General features: G+C 52.9%; 1 protein-coding gene across 12 annotated transcripts in view; it reads right to left on the bottom strand.

Annotated features, from left to right (window-relative positions):
• Positions 1 to 1,983: 1,983 nt before the first annotated feature.
• LMTK2 (lemur tail kinase 2) overlaps positions 1,984 to 17,113 on the bottom strand; it is an 88,180-nt gene continuing 73,050 nt past the window's right edge. For 6 of the 12 annotated variants that reach the window (XM_089895634.1, XM_022587722.3, XM_022587723.3 and 3 more), the window contains 4 exons: positions 13,412 to 16,373; positions 7,375 to 7,507; positions 6,905 to 7,147; positions 2,004 to 6,014 (listed from right to left, as the gene is read on the bottom strand). In XM_089895634.1, coding sequence (XP_089751760.1) covers positions 5,986 to 6,014; positions 6,905 to 7,147; positions 7,375 to 7,507; positions 13,412 to 16,373 — 3,367 coding nt within the window. In that variant the 3' untranslated portion in view covers positions 2,004 to 5,985. Of the gene's footprint in view, positions 6,015 to 6,904; positions 7,148 to 7,374; positions 7,508 to 13,411; positions 16,374 to 17,113 lie in introns of all 12 variants that reach the window. The other 6 variants (XM_089895641.1, XM_089895640.1, XM_089895639.1 and 3 more) reach the window with 3 other exon arrangements.

Raw genomic sequence — 17,113 nt, 5'->3', positions numbered from 1 at the left:
CTGAGGGGGGGGCCTTTGGAGCTGAAATCCAGAACACAGGCCACCCCGCGGTTACTCGGCAGGCCAGTGGACGCTCAGGGCAGCGGTCCCCCGTGGCGGCTGCCCAGCTGGTGCACAGTGACCCCAGGGTCCTTCCCAGTCACTCGCAGGGCCCTGAGCTGACCCCACCCCACCCCCCATGCCCCTGTTTGACCTTACACTGACCCCTCAGACCTTTCCCTGGTCTGGTGGCCCCCTCTCCCCCCTGGGTGACACGTATTGACCCCTGGACCTTTCTCCGGCCCCATGCCCCTCACTGCCTCCTGAGTGCCTCCTGGGCTTAGGTGGCCGTTGACACTTGGCTGAGACCGCCTAGAGGCGCGGCCCCATCCTAGCCCAGGGCAGGCCCTCTGCCCGAGGCTGCACTACCTCCTGGTCGCCTGGACGGACAGGCACCAACTCCGGCCACTACACTCACAGTCCTGCCCCACTGGACGTCACACATGCAGGGACAACACTGGTGCCAGAATGGCTGTGGACGTGAGGAGGCCGTCGGAGGTCAGAGGCGGACGGTGACCAGAGCCCGCCGCAGTCCCCAGGCCCAACGCGTGGATGGCGGCGGCCAGAGCTCGAGACCCGGACCCTCCACCCAGGTTTCCCTCCAGACGCCACCCGGCCCTGCCCCAGGGTCCTCTCCCCGCCGCCCCACCTGCACCCCAACCCCGTTACCTGGGGATCCGTGGCCGCACGCGCTGGGGCTGCCCACGGGGGCAAGGACACGTCGCTTTAGGCGCCGCGGGCGGGGCGGCGGCCGCATGTAAATGAGCCCGTGGGGCGGGCGCGGGGCGGGGCCGGAGTCCGCGTGTCCCCGCCCCGCGGCGGGGGCGGGGCGCACCTGCCGGCTGGGGACCTGGGGCCCCTCCCCGCCCGCCCACGAAGGGTTCCCGGGCCGCCTCCCCGCCCCGCGCAGGCCCCCGGAGCCAGTTCCGCCGGCCTCGCTGCGAGCCGGCCTGCGCGGAGGGGAAACACCTGGCCGCCGCACCTGGCCTTGGGGTTAAGGCTCAGCACACGGGGCCAAAGTCAGATTCGTGGAAAAGCCGTTTTGCGGTAATACGAGTTTCTCAAACGGGCGGCGGCCACAGCCCCGAAGAGCAATAGCCCAGGCACCCCCGCGCCCTCACCCCGCGTTTCGGGAGGACCCTGCAGCACCGGGGGCTTGAGGACCCGACCCCGCCACGCCCGCGGCGCCGGGCCAGGTGCGAGCCGGCGGAGCCCTGCCCGGGGAGCATCTGCCCGGCCGCCTGTGGGCAGCTCACCGAGAAATAACTGGTCATCGGTTTTAGGTCTCCAGGGGCTAGAGGCAGCTCGAGCTCAAAACCGGCTGCCACCCACCTGCTTTACTTCATCGTCCCCTGCCTCAGTTTCCTCACCTTTGACCGGAGCACTCACTATAAGGCGTTAAAAGCAGCAACTGCACAGGGGTCTTGGGGGCTGATGGGAGGCGCCGGAGCGCAGCAGGACCCGCGGCGGCACACGGTCCTGGGCTCCCACCGGCTGCGGTCCTGCAGGCCCAGGGTCTACGCTGGCCCCGCACACTGCCACTCGCTGCCTGTCTTGGGCTCTGGGAATGGGAGTGCACAGGTCTCCTCCATCTACTCCCCGAGGGTCACTCTGCAGTTGGTGTAACCTGAGCTGGGGCCAGGCCCCTATTTTGGTACGAGGAGGCCCATTTCCCTGCTTGTGACAGCTGGGACCAGGACAGCAAGGAGGGGACACTCGGGGAGCAGAAAGGCTGGTTTTGAGCTGATTAGCCTCTGGGCTTAGCGCTCCTTAGAGGCTGGATCTCAGAAATTAAAACGCTTCTGGGACTTCCCTGGCAGTCCAGTGGCTAAGACTCCGCGCTCCCAATGCAGGGGGCCGGAGCTCAATCCCTGGTCGGGGAACTAGATCCCACATGCGTGCCGCAACTACGAAGCCCGTGGGCCGCAGTGAAGATCCCGTACACGGCAACGAAGATCGCGCGTGCCACAACTAAGACTCGGTGCAGCCAAATAAGTAAATAAATACTAAAAAAAAAAAAACAAAAAATGCTTCTGAAATTCATCAGTGTTTGAATTACAGGTACACTTTATGGCAGCACAAACAGTCCATGCTAGTTTTCCGGTGATTATGCAAATCTTCGTGTTCTCGGGTGCGTGGGGTTTAGGTCTGTCCCAGAAAAGGGCATCCCATCTCTAGAGACCAGGGCAGTGAGTGACCCAGGGCTGCAGGCTCCAAGCACCCACAGTGGGGCAGTGCCAGACCGCCCACCCCAGGCCTTACACCGTGGAAAACACACAGAATCAAGGCGGTAACAGAATCTATAAATATATAACTATATTTATTTTGAATATTAAATAGTTTTTAAATTACAAGCAGTTTATTGAATCACACTATGCATCAATATACAGTAAAAATCTTACAATTTAAAAATGTACACGATTGAAACTGAAAGTTCATTAACTATTATATTGCCGTGAACCTCTTACAACTGTGTTAAAGCACAACAGGGAAACCTCGGAGGTGGGATGGCCCCATGCGTCCTCATTTGCGGCTGGAATGAAGCAGTGGGTACTCACAGCGGGCCGCTGTTACCGTCTATCTACGCCCGTGCCAACTTGAACTTAACCATGTTCCAGCCATTCAGATAACAGGTTGTTGGCGATTCAATACTGTCCACACATCTTTTAAGAATTAATTTACATACCAAAGAGTGTTTTACTTCTTGATAGCCAGAGCTTGGGCCAACCCCGTTACTACTTAGGAACATTGTTTTTGAGACTTACACCTGAAGTAACTGTGTACACCCATTCTTATTTTAAGGCTACTTCTCCTAAGGCTAATATTTTGAAGCCCCTCGTAACTGAAGCCCGGCATCTCCAGCCTCACACCTGGTTCGCTTCTGGAATTTTCAGATGACGGACTGAGTAGAGTAAAACCAGGAGCTGCCTCCCTTGCACCTGGGCCCTCAGGACAAACGTACAGAAAGTCATTAACCCCACGAACACCCTGTGGAAAGTGTTAATAAAAGAAGGAGCCTTTGAAAGGGGTTTCAGGGCAGCAAGACATACCAAGGCCTTTCTTAGATAAACCCATTTTCATAGAAACAATTGCCTGTACACTCAAAAATAGAACAGATACTCTGTTCTCCATTCAGCTTCTTGGAGCTTCTTCACCCTTAAGATGAATGGCTTCTTACCCAGACGCACAGTCCAAGTTTCAGAAGGATTTTGGGGGAGCACTTTTTCTACATTGCTCTTACTGGCTTAATGACCAAGTCCTTTGATAACACAAATTAACATCTAGCTAGGAAGGAGATGAAGGTTAGATTATTTTTATTGTAGGACTTAAGATACGTAAACTCCACCAAAGTAAGACAGATCCCAAAGGAGGCCAGGAAATATCGTTGTGAACCAGGTATGACAAACCTCACCCACATTATCTAGAGAATTCCACTGACACTATTTCATTGTGTAACTTATTAGAACAAAAGCGGTTTACAAACCCACCTACTGGTAACCGAGTGAAAAGAAAACTGAAACAAACAACAAAGCACATGCTGACATTTCAAAAATGGGCAGAAAATTTTAATCTACATAATTTCCTGTGTATTACTTGAGATTTCAAAAGAACATGTTAATTCCCATGTTTATTATAAATATAAAATCTACCCGACCATGCAACACCACACTAAGACCTACTACTCCAACCCAGCCCCACCCCTAGCTCCCTGTATAAAATGTTTTTGGCAATTCATGGTATCAGAGTGATGTAGACCTTAAAATAAATTAAAATGGGAATTATGTTGTTAAAAATCTCCTTAATCATAGTGAAAAATGTACAGCCCCAAAGCATCAATAAATTTACCACAGGCTGACTGTATAAGAAGACTATCTAGTCTATGGATCTACTTGATTTTAGTCATTAGATCTGAACTCCTTAAACCTGTAAATTTAAAAAAACTAGTATAACTGCCTCTCATTTTTCTTTTAACCAAGACTGGTAGATGTAAAAATTCAGAAAACCCTGGAAGTCTCCAGAGCAAGAAGTTGAGAGTTATGACAGTTTTGGCAAAATCACCTCCTAATGCCCTGTTAACTGTGTTTTCAACATGCACGTGTCCCAGGGTCCGGCTCTGGCAGTGCTCTGTGCTCACACCGGGGGAGGGGAAGGGCGCCCCTGCCGCTCTGGAAAGTCATTGCTAGTATAAAAAGGGGGCGAGCCAGAATTGATAACATAGGTCACAATTTACTACGTCAACTCTAGCCAGCGCACACACCTGCATCGGGTCCCCAAGCTCCCGTGACCGATGTCCTGCAGCCCCAGGCGGGCCTGGAGGGTCATCCCAGCCTCTCGCTCAAGTCGGGAAAGCACGTCAGCACCGGAAACCCCTGGGGTGAGGGGCCGGTGTGCGGGGACCCAGCCCCAAGGCCCCACCCGTATACACTGGCTGCCACGCTGCTGGCAGAGCAGAACTCGAGGGCCGCAGAGTGAGGTCAGCTTTTCATTACCAACACCCGACACCTGCCAACATCATGAGGCTGCACTGGACACTCTCGGTCCTTTCAGAGCAAGGGGAGAACTGGGGGCTTAACGCAGAAGGCGGGGGTCAGTGCAGATGAGCCCGGGGCGGCGTCTGGGGGCGACGGCCACTCGGGCTGCCCGAGGGCCCAACCAGGAGGACGTGCTGGCTGTGGAGGCTCCTCCGTCGTCCTCACGGCTGCGGGATGTAGTGTATTGCCTCGGTTACAGAGACCAGCCACACATGGACGGGACGTGATCCGGACTGGCTCTGGGGGCTGTGAGAAGCTCAACACCTCAAGCGCACAGACAGAACGAACACAAACCGTCCTCGGCCCCCAGGGCCCTCCGTGGAGCCGCTTCTATGCTCCTGAAGGGAGGACTGACCACACAAGGGCCCTCAAGCCACCGCTGTCTGCGCTTCTAGAAACCAAGCAGAAGAGCCGGCTCTGAGGGGAAGTGACTCGGGGCCCAGCTGGGAGGAGGCCTCTCGGCCCCTGGGGACAACGGGGGGACCTGGATGTTCCAACCAAGCTGAGCTCTGGGAACCACCTGTCGATTTTTACCAAAAGGGTTTTTTAAAAGTTGGGGGAGGGGAGGGTGGGAGAATCACACAGAGGGGCTGCAAGACCCATCAGCCCCTCAGAGAAGCCTCAACTGCAACAAGGAAAAAAACCACCTTAGAGAGAAGAGACAGAAATGTGTTTCATTCAATCAGCAAAACAGAGCAGTCTTCTTGGACTCATCAAAAATATTTCCTATAAGAACATAAAACACTAACATTCAGAATCATTTATCATTTACGAAAGAGTACCATATGTACAATTCCAACAATTGCTAAAGACAGCATAACACTCAAAATACTTAAGCTTTACAAGTACCATGCAAACAAACTATAAAACAGGAGAAAAAAAAAATCAAACTAGTGGATAGCACCAGCTTGACCTGCCTTATTTTCCTTGAATAATTTAAGATTCTGTACAATATCAGGGACTCTCAGGACATTTATCCACAGTGCAATTACAGAAAGCAATTAGTGATTTCTTTAAAAACAATAAATATGGCTCACTGGTGCCAATTCCCATCGTGGTCCTCGGGGACCTGTGCACGGACGGGATGCACAGGTGCGGACGCGGAGAACGCCCCACATGGGAACCAGAAACCGCCCAGAGACGACAGCCCCCCACGCTGGCCAGGCTCAGGCTCCCCGTGGACGGCAGGTGCGCCGGCCCTTCCAGCTGGCGGGGCGGCGAGGGCAGCAAATAGCTCTGGACGAGCTGGACGAGCTGGGAGACCACGCCTGGCCGGGCATCCCGCGGCGCCGTTCCCTCAGCCTCCTGAGTCCTCCTCCGCTTCCCATGTCAGCAGCTGTCGAGTGGGTGCCACTGGGCAGCCAGAAACGCCGCCGCCGGGGAGCCGCCTGGGCCCAAGGTGCCTTAGCATCACCTAATCTTTCTCCCCATCTTCGCTGCTTCCTATTAGGAGAGAGCAAGCAAAGCTGTGTTTTAAAACGATCGTCACAGATAAAAACAGTGTGGACGGCGTCTGAGCTTCGCTGCAGAAAGAGGAACTGAAGCTAGAAGTGTGGCTCTCAGCCACCTGCCCGGCCGCTCACCGCTTCCTGCGACAGCAGCACCTGCCAGGCTCTCTCGCAGACACATCTGCGCGGCTCACACGCTGCTCAATGCCAATGCTTTGGGCGCGGGAGAGAACTGGCTCTGAGCCCCACACATCTGCCCCCAACAGATCATTAGGTCATGGGCGTTATCTAATCGGCACAATTAAACCCAGGACAAACACAAATAAAAGCCTTTATATTTCGCAGTTACTATTATTTGATCTGCAAACTTCACATCAAAAAAGTGTACCTATTAACATTTATCTTCAATCTAGTTGTGGGGAAAAAAGGATCCATATGTTCAGATACCACTACTTCAAATGTGCCCGGCCCATGACCTCCCCCGGGCCCTCTGGTGGCACACGAAGACTAGGACTTAATGGCAAAATCAACATTCCCGGGGGAGGGGCCCAAGTGCATTTGGGTTCAAGCCCGAAGTCAGGGCCAAGTGTTCTTCAGAGCATGAGCTTTCTGAAGAGCTGCTCCTCTCGGGGGGAGAGAAGGAGGGATGGGGGTTGGGAGCTAATAGAACAAAGGGAAAAAGGAGAAGAAAGGTGGCAGAGCAGCCCCAGGGCCACCGGGCCCAGCAGGGCAGAGACGGGGCCCGGAAGTGGGGGCCGAGGCTCCGGAGCACACTGCCAAGGCTGTGAGCTCTTCGTAAAGACTCGAACAGCCTTGTCTGCCAGCACCGGGGGAGCACCCCGCTCCCCGGCAGCCGGCCCTGCCCTGGCTCCGCACCCTGCTCACCTCCCTGCTCCATGTCCGAGTCTGTCAGGTGCGTGAGAGAGAAGCTGGCGATGCTGGCGGGCGTGATGGAGAACCTGGAGTAGGGCGCCCCGTGAGGCCAGCTGGGTTCCGTGCTCCGCGGCGGCGGCGGCGGGGAGAAGTACTTGGATGTCTGAAGGGAAGGTCTGGAGCGGAGGAGGTGACTCGTTGTCTTTGACATAAAAGGGTCCGGGGAGAAGTCATCGTCCCATTCAAAGCCTCCACCTGGAAGTAAGACATAAAAGTAACTCTCCTTTCATGACTTCGTTTTAAGGAACAGAGAGGGCAGTGCAGGCGTCCAGGTGGGCTCAGAGGGGCACAGACCACCCCGGGTGCAGACGGCAGAGCTGCCCACCCCACACCCGCAGGGCGACAGACATGTGAAGTTATCCTCAGAAACAGCTCACATCACACTCATGTTTAGTTGCCTTTTAAACCTGCCAATGAGATACCTTCTTCATCAGTGGAACTTTCGGAATTCATGCACCTGCTCGGGTAGGGGGAGCCTGACGACGGTGTGGGGCTGCTCAGCCCCGGCCCGCACGCCTCTCCTCCGCAGCGGCCCAGCTCTTTGGTCGGGGTCTCCTGAAAAGCCCAACATAAGTTCCCATCAGCCAGCGCCTGCTTTCAGGAGCCCTGGGGCAGGGGCCCTCGCCGACCATTTGTGACCTGTCCCTCCCACCCCTGGGGAAGGTGGGCCGGGAGTCCACGCCCCATCTCTCCCGCGGAACGGGCTCTAAATCCTGGGCAGACATACAAAGTGGCCACGGGAGACCTCGGAGGAGGAGACGCAGCAGGCAGGTTGGGGCAGAGCGCTGGAGTCAAAGGACACCAAGCCAGCGGTGAACCAACCCCACCCCTCCACCCCACCCCCGCCACTTGGGTCCTGGCTCCAGATGCAGGAAGGGGGGGGGGTCTTCTGATGCTTAGAAAGAGGAGAGGAAATTCCAGGGGTTTGCTTTTCTCCCCCTGTTCTCTTGCTCCCAGCCCAAGCAATCCTGGGTGACAGCAGCAGGGGTGGCAGGCACCTGTAATTCTGAGGGCGGTGAGCTTCCTCTCTGCCTGGAGAACCCACACGCCTTTTCCCTCTCCGTCCTCCCGCTGCGCAGCTGCACAGCGTACTGTGGTAACCCAAAGCCCAGCCTTCTGGCCGGAGGACCAAGAAGAGAGTGGCCAAGACACTGGACAGCCCAGGGAGGGGGGAGCTCAAAAAAGGGATCCCATCAGTTGTTTATGAGCTCCTGGCTTACCCCCAGCTGCTCAGGGTAGATCTGACCCTAAACAGCACACCAAAGCGTTGAGAACTGAATTTCAGGGAGACCACTGCCAAGGTCCAGTCTGGCCAGGGGGTGGCACATGCACAGGACAGGTTCAAACAGCACAACAAAGGCTCTGAAAGGGGACCCCAATCCCCAGAAGGCGGGTTGGAACTTGTGACCTGAACCCAACTGGGTCAACGCCTTCTAAGAAGAAAACATCAACATTATCCATAGAATCTAAACAAGGCACAGAATCCGATAAAATAATAAGGGTACAATCTAAACTTTCTCAGCAAACAAAGGATAAGGAAAACCTCAATTCCCAGGAGAAAAAACAATCAACAGATGCTAATGCCAAGATGTCCTTAGATGTTGGAATTCCCTGAGAACAATTATAAATATGCTCTTACAAAGTATGGGAAAACACACTGGAAATGAATGGAAAAGTCTCAGCAAAAGAAGAGATAAAAAATAATGAATTTTGGAACAGAAAAATACAATAACCAAAATTTTAAAACTCACTGGGTGGGATCAATAGCAGGATGGACATGAGAGAGGACAGAATAAGATAACGTGAAGCAGATCAACAGAAATGATCCAATCTGAACGACAGCAAAAGCAGACACTGGAGGAAAAGAAAAGAACAGAGCCTCAGGGCCTATATACTAGGATATTACCAAAAGGTGTAACGCTGGAGTCCCAGAAACAGACAGACAGAGTGTGGTGAAGAAGAAAAGAAGAAACAATGGCTGAAAACTTCTCAAATCTGGTGAAAGACATAAAACTACAGGTTCAGGGAGCTCTGCACACTTAAAATGAGATAAATACAAAGAAATCCATGCCTGTATTCCAGAAATCCATAATCATACCACTGAAAACCAAAGACAAAGAAAAAAAACTCCTGAAAGCAGCCAGGGACAATGCTGAAAGAAAAGAACTATCACCTCAGAAATCTATGTTCAGAGAAAATATCCTTAAGAAATGAGTGTAAAATAAAGACCCTCTCAGATGAAGAAAAGCTAAGAGAATTTGTTTAAAAAAAAAAAAAAAAAAAGGCCACACAAACTTCTTCAAACAGAAGGGAAATGATAATAAAAAGGAACCTGGAACATCAGAAATGAAAAAAGAACAGTAGTAACTATCTGAGTGAATATAATCCTATTCCTCTCCTCTTCAGTTTCTTAAAACATGTTTGATGACTAGAAGTAAAGCATAGAGCACTGTGTGATGGGGTTTTTGATAAATAAACATATGACACATCAGACAACCTGAAGAAAAGGGGTAGGGGGGGGGATGAAGGGCCCACAGGGTACAGGGGTTCTTATATTCCACTTGAAATGGTAAAACACGGATTCTAAGGAGGCTGTGAAAAGTTAAGTATGTACATTGTAAACCCAAGAACCACTCCAAAAACTACACTAAGAGAAGACATATAGTAAGAAATGCATAGATAAAAGGTAGTTCTAAAAATTGTTCAAATTACCCAAAAGAAAGCAAAAAGAGGAAGAAAAGAAATAACAACCAGAGGAACAAACAAAAACACTGATGCACCTAAATCCAAATACAAATAATTTTATTAAATGTAAGTGGCATAAAATACCAATTAAAAGACAAAAAGTTTCAGAATAGATTTTGAAAACCACCTATGTGCTTTCCACAAGAAACTACTATCAAGTACAGGGATGCAGGTACGTATAAGGATGAAAAAAAGAGACATCATACAAATACTACTCAAAAGAAAGCCACAGTAGCTTTATGAATATCAGAGAAAGGAATAAAGAATGACATCATATAATGACAAAAGGTCAATTCACCGAGAAGATATAATAATCTTAAATGTGTATGAAGCTAACAGAACTACAAAACAGATGAAGCAAAAACTGACAGAAATGAAAACAGACAAATCCATAATTATAGCCGGAGACTTCAACAATTCTCTCTCAGTAATAGACAGAACAAGTAGACAGAAAAATCAGTAACAATACAGAAGAAATGAACCACCAACTGCATCTGACATTTACAGAGCAATCCACCCACCAGAAGCAAAATACACACTCTTTCAGGTGCCCATGGAACATTCACCAAGATAGACCATATCCTGGCTCTACAGCAAAACAACACATTTAAAGGAGTTGAAACCCTACAAAATATGTTCTCTGACCAAAATGGAATTACACTAGAAATCAGTAGCAGAAAGGTAAAAAAAAAATCTCCAACCCTTGGAAATTAAACAATATTTTTTATAAATAATCCGTGGGTCAAAGGAAAAGTCTCAAGGAAAACCAGAAAATGTGTTGAGGGACTTCCCTGGCGGCTCAGTGGTTAAGAATCTGCCTGCCAATGCAGGGGACACAGGTTCAAGCCCTGGTCTGGGAAGATCCCACATGCCGCAGAACAACTAGGCCCGTGTGCCACAACTGCTGAGCCTGCACTCTAGAGCCCGCAAGCCACAACTACTGAAGCCCGCATGCCTAGAACCCGTGCTCTGCAACAAGAGAAGCCACCACAATGAGAAGACCACACACTGCATCTAAGAGTAGCCCCTGCTCACCGCAACTAGAGAAAGCCCACATGCAGCAATGAAGACCCAACGCAGCCAAAAAAAAAAAATTAATTAATTAATTTAGAAAAAAGTCAATCACGTTTCTATATACTGGCAAGGAGCAAATGGAAACCAAAATTTTAAAATTACCTAGCTCCCCAAGAAATGAAATACTTAGGTATAAATCTAACAAAACACACAGAGGATCTGCCTGCTGAAAACTACAAAACACTAAGAACTGAATAAATGGAGAGACGTACCGTGCTCATGAGTTGAAAGCCTCAACATAGTAAAAATGTCAATTCTCCCCCAAACTGATCTATGGATTTTATGCAACTCCCATCAAAATCCCAGTAGAATATTTTTGTGAATACAGAAAAGCAGCACACAGGCCCCCAGGCTCCCCATCTGCCCCAGGACAGGCAGTCCACCTCACATCTCTGGGGGCTCCTGGCTGTAAGACTACGACGCAGGTGTCCCGAGCGTGGCTCTGCACGGCTCCAAGGCCACACTGCCGAGCCCCGGCCCCGTCGTTACAATGACCAGCGCTGCGACGCATGGGCCTGAGCTCAGAGCTCATCTGCCCTGTGACAGGCTGGAGGGCAGCCAGGCGTCCCGTTAATTGTAAGCAAGCATCACTGTCCACCGTTCTGGCCTTGAGAACACTGTGCGTCCGGAAGGGGCAGTGTGAGAGCTGAGGGTCAAACACCCCGCCAGGCTCACTTAGGGCCCACGAGAGGCACATGGGAGACCACCGATGTGTGGGGAAGCTAAGGAGACCCTGCGCGTGAAGTGCCGGCACCCAGACCGCTCACTCACGGTGCCGTGATTTCACGAGAAAGTTGCTTTACATACAGTAAGTGTTCACCAGGCATCTGCTGAACCAACAGTGAAATAACCAAGACACAGAACTGCCAAAACCCAGGAGTGCTCAGTTAAAACTCTGGAGCTAAGGTACTGAAGCTACTTCAAAACCAGCTTGTTAAGCTGCACAGTAAGAGAAGCAGGAGAAAATCTACCAGCCGCCAGCCTGAGCCAGCAGGGGGCTGCTACTCCAAGGACACTGCCTGGATGGAGCGCATGAGAAAACTAACTAGAGACCACAGAAAGGAAGACTTTCAGGACTTCACCCACTTCCCAACTTTCTCCACGACACTAAGCCTCTCAAATCTCACGTCTACTAAGCATGTCTTACACTTGATTTCTGTACCTTCGTTCTCATGCCTTGAATCTCGATCTCGTGCCATCCTGCCCTGTCTTCTGAAGCCACCAAAACATCACCGCCGCCCCCCCAAAGTCGTCACACGAGTGCAGCCCTTCTGTAGCCCAGGCGGGGGCTTCCACGGGAGCTGAGTCCATCCCTCTGCTGCAACTAGACCCCCAGACATCTTCCCCAGCCCTCACCCACCACTGCTCACAGCACACACTTTGTAACTCTTTCTATCCCACCTACAGATTGTCTGCTCTGTGGTGAAGTCTCGGTACAATTCAAGTTCACAGAGAAGGTGAAGAAAGGGATACGTGAATTCGAATGACTGACAACAAAACACAAAATCTGGGGCCAGGTGATCCCTTCTCTCTTCCACTCTCAGTAAAAAAATGGCAAACCAGTTTCCTAGGCTCCCTGAGCCCTCAGGTTCTGAAGCTGGGATGTGTATAAGCCTCCCGGCCCCTCTCACAGATCTGGTGAACTGAGGCTGGGGCCAGGAGTCTACGTTTTCTTTTCCCAAACACTTAACTACCTCTACCCTCCCTGCCCCACACGCCACAGTTCAAATTTTTTTGAGCGACACCGTAGAAAGAGAACACACAGAAGCGACAACGCGTAAAGTAACGAGCAACTGAAAGCAGACCCAGCTCCCAGGGAAGAGGCGGGGCGGCACCCAGGACCCCCATGGGTGTGGGCAGAGCCTCAAGTGTGGGGCCCAAGAGGCCCAATGCTGCACGAGAGGCTGAGATACCAAGGTCTCGGTTCCAAGGACTAAACACAAAGGGAGGGCAAGCAGATCCAAGAAGAAACCAACAAGGACTCCCACGCCTTCTAGAACGGGAGCTTCACTTACAATCCAGCTGATTCAAGAAGCAAATTCAAGGGCTACGAAGACCAGTCATCAAAGAACATTTAAAAAAAAAAAAAAGCTTGAATTGTAGGCTGCCTCATTTTTAAAGAGGCCGAAGGCTGGCCCCCTGAGTGGCGACAGCAGGCAGCCTGCGCAACCGCAGGGAGGCGGGCAGGGCCAGCCCCTGGCCGGGAGGGCCACACACTCTGTCCTGCTGCCCCATCCCCGTCCCCACTCCACAGGCAGGGCCGCTGGTCAGTGTCTCCAGGGCTACATGTGAGCCTCGGACTGTTCAAGCAGCACCTGCACGCTGGGCATTCCTGCCGACTGTCAAGAGTATAAAAATCTGGTCTGGAAAGGGTTAGCGACTTCAGCAGGACTCGGCCAGGACACCCAGGAAGAGCATGCAGATCTTCTTCCTGTAATGTAACAGTTGTTCCCTGTGCAAACCCCATTTCTGCGTGTTCTTGGAACTGACACTGTGGCCAACCCCAAATTCCTTTTCCTGAGTTATCACAAAACAATCCGTGGCCTCGAAACGGCAATCAGAAAAAGCAAGCACCTTGTTCCCCTAACACGTTCTGGAATTCTCTAGCAGGACAACCTGGAGGTGACAGACAACAGATACCTGGTCAAAGAGATAGACTGTGACGTCATCGAAAAACGTCACCGCCTTCTTCTCTTTCTTCCAGTCGTCGGGCGGCTGGTCCGCGGAGGCTGAGGGCTTCAGCAGGCTCCGCAGGTGGCGGCCGTCCTCACGGCTGAGGACCACAGGCACTATGTGCTCCGCCTCGTCCTCCGACTCCGAGCTGAGGCTGTGCAGGGTGAAGGCCCGGAGGTCCTCGTCCGAGTCGTCGCTGTTCTCGTCCTCCTCGTCCGCGTCGATTCCGTCCTCGGTGAGGTCGAGCACCCCTGGCACGCCGAGTTTCCCCAGGTACTTCCCTTCGACGTCTGGCTCCTTCAGCTTGGGGCCCTCGGAGTGGCCGCGCAAGGCCTTCTCCGCCATCGGGGCTGCTGGGCCGCCAGAGCGGATGGGGGCATCTGCAAACGCCAGGAGTTCGTTGGTGTTGGTTCCGGTGGAAGCCAGCGTGCAGGGGGGCTCCTCCTGGGCCTCGAGGTCATCCCCGCTGCTGAGCTCCGAGTTCAGCAGACTTGAGGGGCTGCCGGCCTCACCATCATCAGGGGGATGCATCTGCCTGGAAGCACCAGCGGGTGCTGGTTCTGCCGCTTCTCTTGACTCCAGGTGACTGGCGTTCTGCCGAGCAGGGGGACACCTTTGGCCAGGCTGGCTGCTGCTGGTTTCCAGGCAGCCGTCCGGGGGGCTGGGACTCTGCTCTGGGGCGCCTGGCTCAGGCAGGGGCTGGTCTGCTCCCAAGGCCCATGCCGAGGCTCCCGGGACCCCCTCCGACTTCTTATCGGGCTCAGAGTCATTGTCCGAGAAGTAAGCGGAGTCTCGGTACGAGCCCTGGCAGCCAGGGGCAGAAGTCTGAGAGGTGACCCCTGCACCCCTGTGGCCATCGGCTGCGTCTGAGACGACGATGACGGGGTTGGGAGGTGGCCCCCCGCGAACGCCGTCGCCCGCCGAGCCTGCGTCGGGGGCTATGGCGCCGTCGGGGGCCGGGTGCAGCGTCCACTCGGGGGACTCCAGGTTCTCCGTCTCGTAGCCACTGTCCGCAGGCTTATCGGGGGGCAAGAGTCTCTGTGGCGTGTGAGGGCCTAAGGAGCCCAGTAAAACCTCACGGACATCCACCGAGTCCAGGGAGCCTGGGGTCTCCACGGACTGCTCCGAAGTCGGGATGGGCGTCGACAAGCTGTCCTCTAGAAGGCTGTCCTGACTGGCAGAGTCCAAGGAGAGGGCAGACACCAAGCCCCGCTCCTCTGTAGCAGCATCTTTACAGCCCAGCTGACTCAGAGCATCCACGGCCTCTAAGGCTCTCTCGGGCAGGCCTTGACGGCAGTGGTCTTCCAAAGGTGGTTGACTTTGTAAGTTCTGCCTCAGTTCTGGAAGGCTGTTCCCTATACTCACCTTACTGGCCAAAGTGCTGTGGACAAGGCCTGAGTCGCTCTGGGTCAGTCTCAAGGCCCCCTCCCTCTGGGGAGTCAGGTCTCGGGACCTGTCGCCGGTGGGAGATGTGTCCACCGGGGCAGGCGTGGAGTCTGGGTTTACCTCTCGGCAGGCACCGTCTTCACGGACACTGACATCCAAACACATGGGCTTAGCTCCGCCCTGCTTCAGGGGCACACCTGGAGCGACATCGTGAGGCGGCCCCTCTGTTTCGAGCGAGGTAGGAGGTACCTGCGCCTTCGGGCAAGGCGGCGAGGCCGCGTCCCGAGTGCCGTCCTTGGGCGCCACGCCCGGGCCTCTGCCCTGCGCGCTGACGTTTTCCTGCAGCAAAGAAGAGCCTGGTTTATTTTCAGCAAACTTAAACTCAGCATCTAGAGAGTTTCTACTCGGACTTTCTAATATGGTTTCAGGAAAACCAGCATTTCTAAGTTCTGTTTGAAGATCATTTATACGTTCTTTGCTGGACAAGGAGTCTTTCAGTAAGTTCTTCTCTTGAAGAAATAAAAAGTTTTCTGACAATTCTTCAACATCCAACTGATCGAAACCATCTTGGTGCACGAGGTTTTCTGACGAGCAAAGAGGCTCACAGTCAAAAAGCTTACGGGGCTTTTCTTTCTTCAAGTGGTGCGTAATTACTGACTCTCTGGGGTCATCCAAACTTGAGCTTAAGGTGGTCGGCTTAAAGTCAGCTTGGACTCCATTTAGTTCCATTAAGTCAAATATTTTTTGGTGACTGGGCAAAGCCTCTGATTTGTCAAGATCATTAAATATACTGTCGAAAGGGCTCTCGGGGCCCTTGGTAACATGCACATCCTCGGGTACCCTGGCATCCTTGGGGTCTGTAGTGTTCTGGAAGAAATCCTCATCTGTAGTGGACTCCTCAAATTCGACATTCCTGAGGGTCAGAGGCTGGGATGCTGTGTCTCCGACCCTTTCTGGATTATCCATTTCCGTTGTGAGCAGTGCAGGTGGGTAATCCAGCTCCAAGTTGCTACCGCTTTTTTCTTCTAATTGAATGTAATAGTCGCTTCCGACGGAAAGGTTGTGGGCATCAAAGACGGGCACTACTCCGGGGGCCCGCAGGGGGACGTCCTGGCCACTGTCATCTTGCTTCCCGGGCCCGGGATCTGAGAGCGGACTCTCAAACGCTTCGGTGGCAAAGAAGATGCCGGTGTAGGACACGGCTTCGTCCGGGGGGCCCCGGCCGCGCTCCTCGAAGGGGTCGTGCTTGGCCGCCTCCCAGACGTACTCGAAGCTCAGGCCCTGGCTGGTTTCGGTCACGGTGAGGACCTCCTCCATCTCACGACCGAGCCGGTCCCTGGCGAAGTGGTCGAGGATGGGGAAGGCGGCGTTACTTGCAGCATCTCTGCTGTTTGTGTTTGGCTTGAGTGCGTTCCACTGCTGCTCAAAGTCGACTTCCGGGTCCCTCTGGCTTTGCATCCGCAGGTAGGTGAGCAGTCTGTGCACATCCTCGGCCGCCGGCCTCTTGTCTGGTGACAGCCAGCAGAACTGTAAGACTTCATACCTGAGCGACACAGACAGGTGATTAGCGGACAGATGATAAATTGTTTTAAAATAAGGAAAGACCTCACAAGGACCCCTGGGCCAACTCGACACCCCAGAAGCCTCGACACTTTCATCACCGCCGACCACCTGAAGGGGTTCAGCTCACGGTGATATCAGCGTGAAAGGGAAAATGGAGACAGATTTCTGTGTCCTCAGGACACTGCACAGTGTCACTGCAATTCTTTTGCTTTGTCATCTGTTCTTCTGGCGTTTTCCAGAGACTTAGCCACCGAATTTAGAACCAGTTCTAAAACGCTCTCCTCTTAACACAACTGCCATAGGTATTCTGCTTAGTAAAGGATGCACGTATCGGATGTTCTGAGATTTACTCACTTTATTTTGCAAGAATTCACACAGACAGATGCTGTTGTGACTAATCTCTAATTATTCCCCCAATAAAAAGTGACACCATGATCTCCTGCAGCACATGGTTTCCTCGGGTCATGAAAGGAGCTGAGGGTGGAGGGAAAGAGTAGAGAAAGAAGCCCAGAGACGGCGGCAACCAGGAGCTGGTCCTCGAAGGTCTGGCTGAATACGGCCAGCATCTTAAACTGTTGCCGTGAGTGGAAGGGAAGACAAAGACGACGTCATGGTATTGAGTTTACAGCGTGAATGTCCAGTTATCCTGGGTGAGTTAGTTCTAGCAAGTAGGGGGGCTGAGCAACGCCCACACGGAGGGGCACCGAGCTCCAGGGGCAA

This window comes from Delphinapterus leucas, chromosome 15, assembly GCF_059928025.1.
Source record: "Delphinapterus leucas isolate spDelLeu-1000000601 "Yukka" chromosome 15, BTC_Dleu_Yukka2, whole genome shotgun sequence".
NCBI lineage: Eukaryota > Metazoa > Chordata > Mammalia > Artiodactyla > Monodontidae > Delphinapterus > Delphinapterus leucas.
The sequence above is the reverse complement of the archived record's forward strand: the minus strand, read 5'-3'. Positions and strand labels throughout refer to the sequence as shown.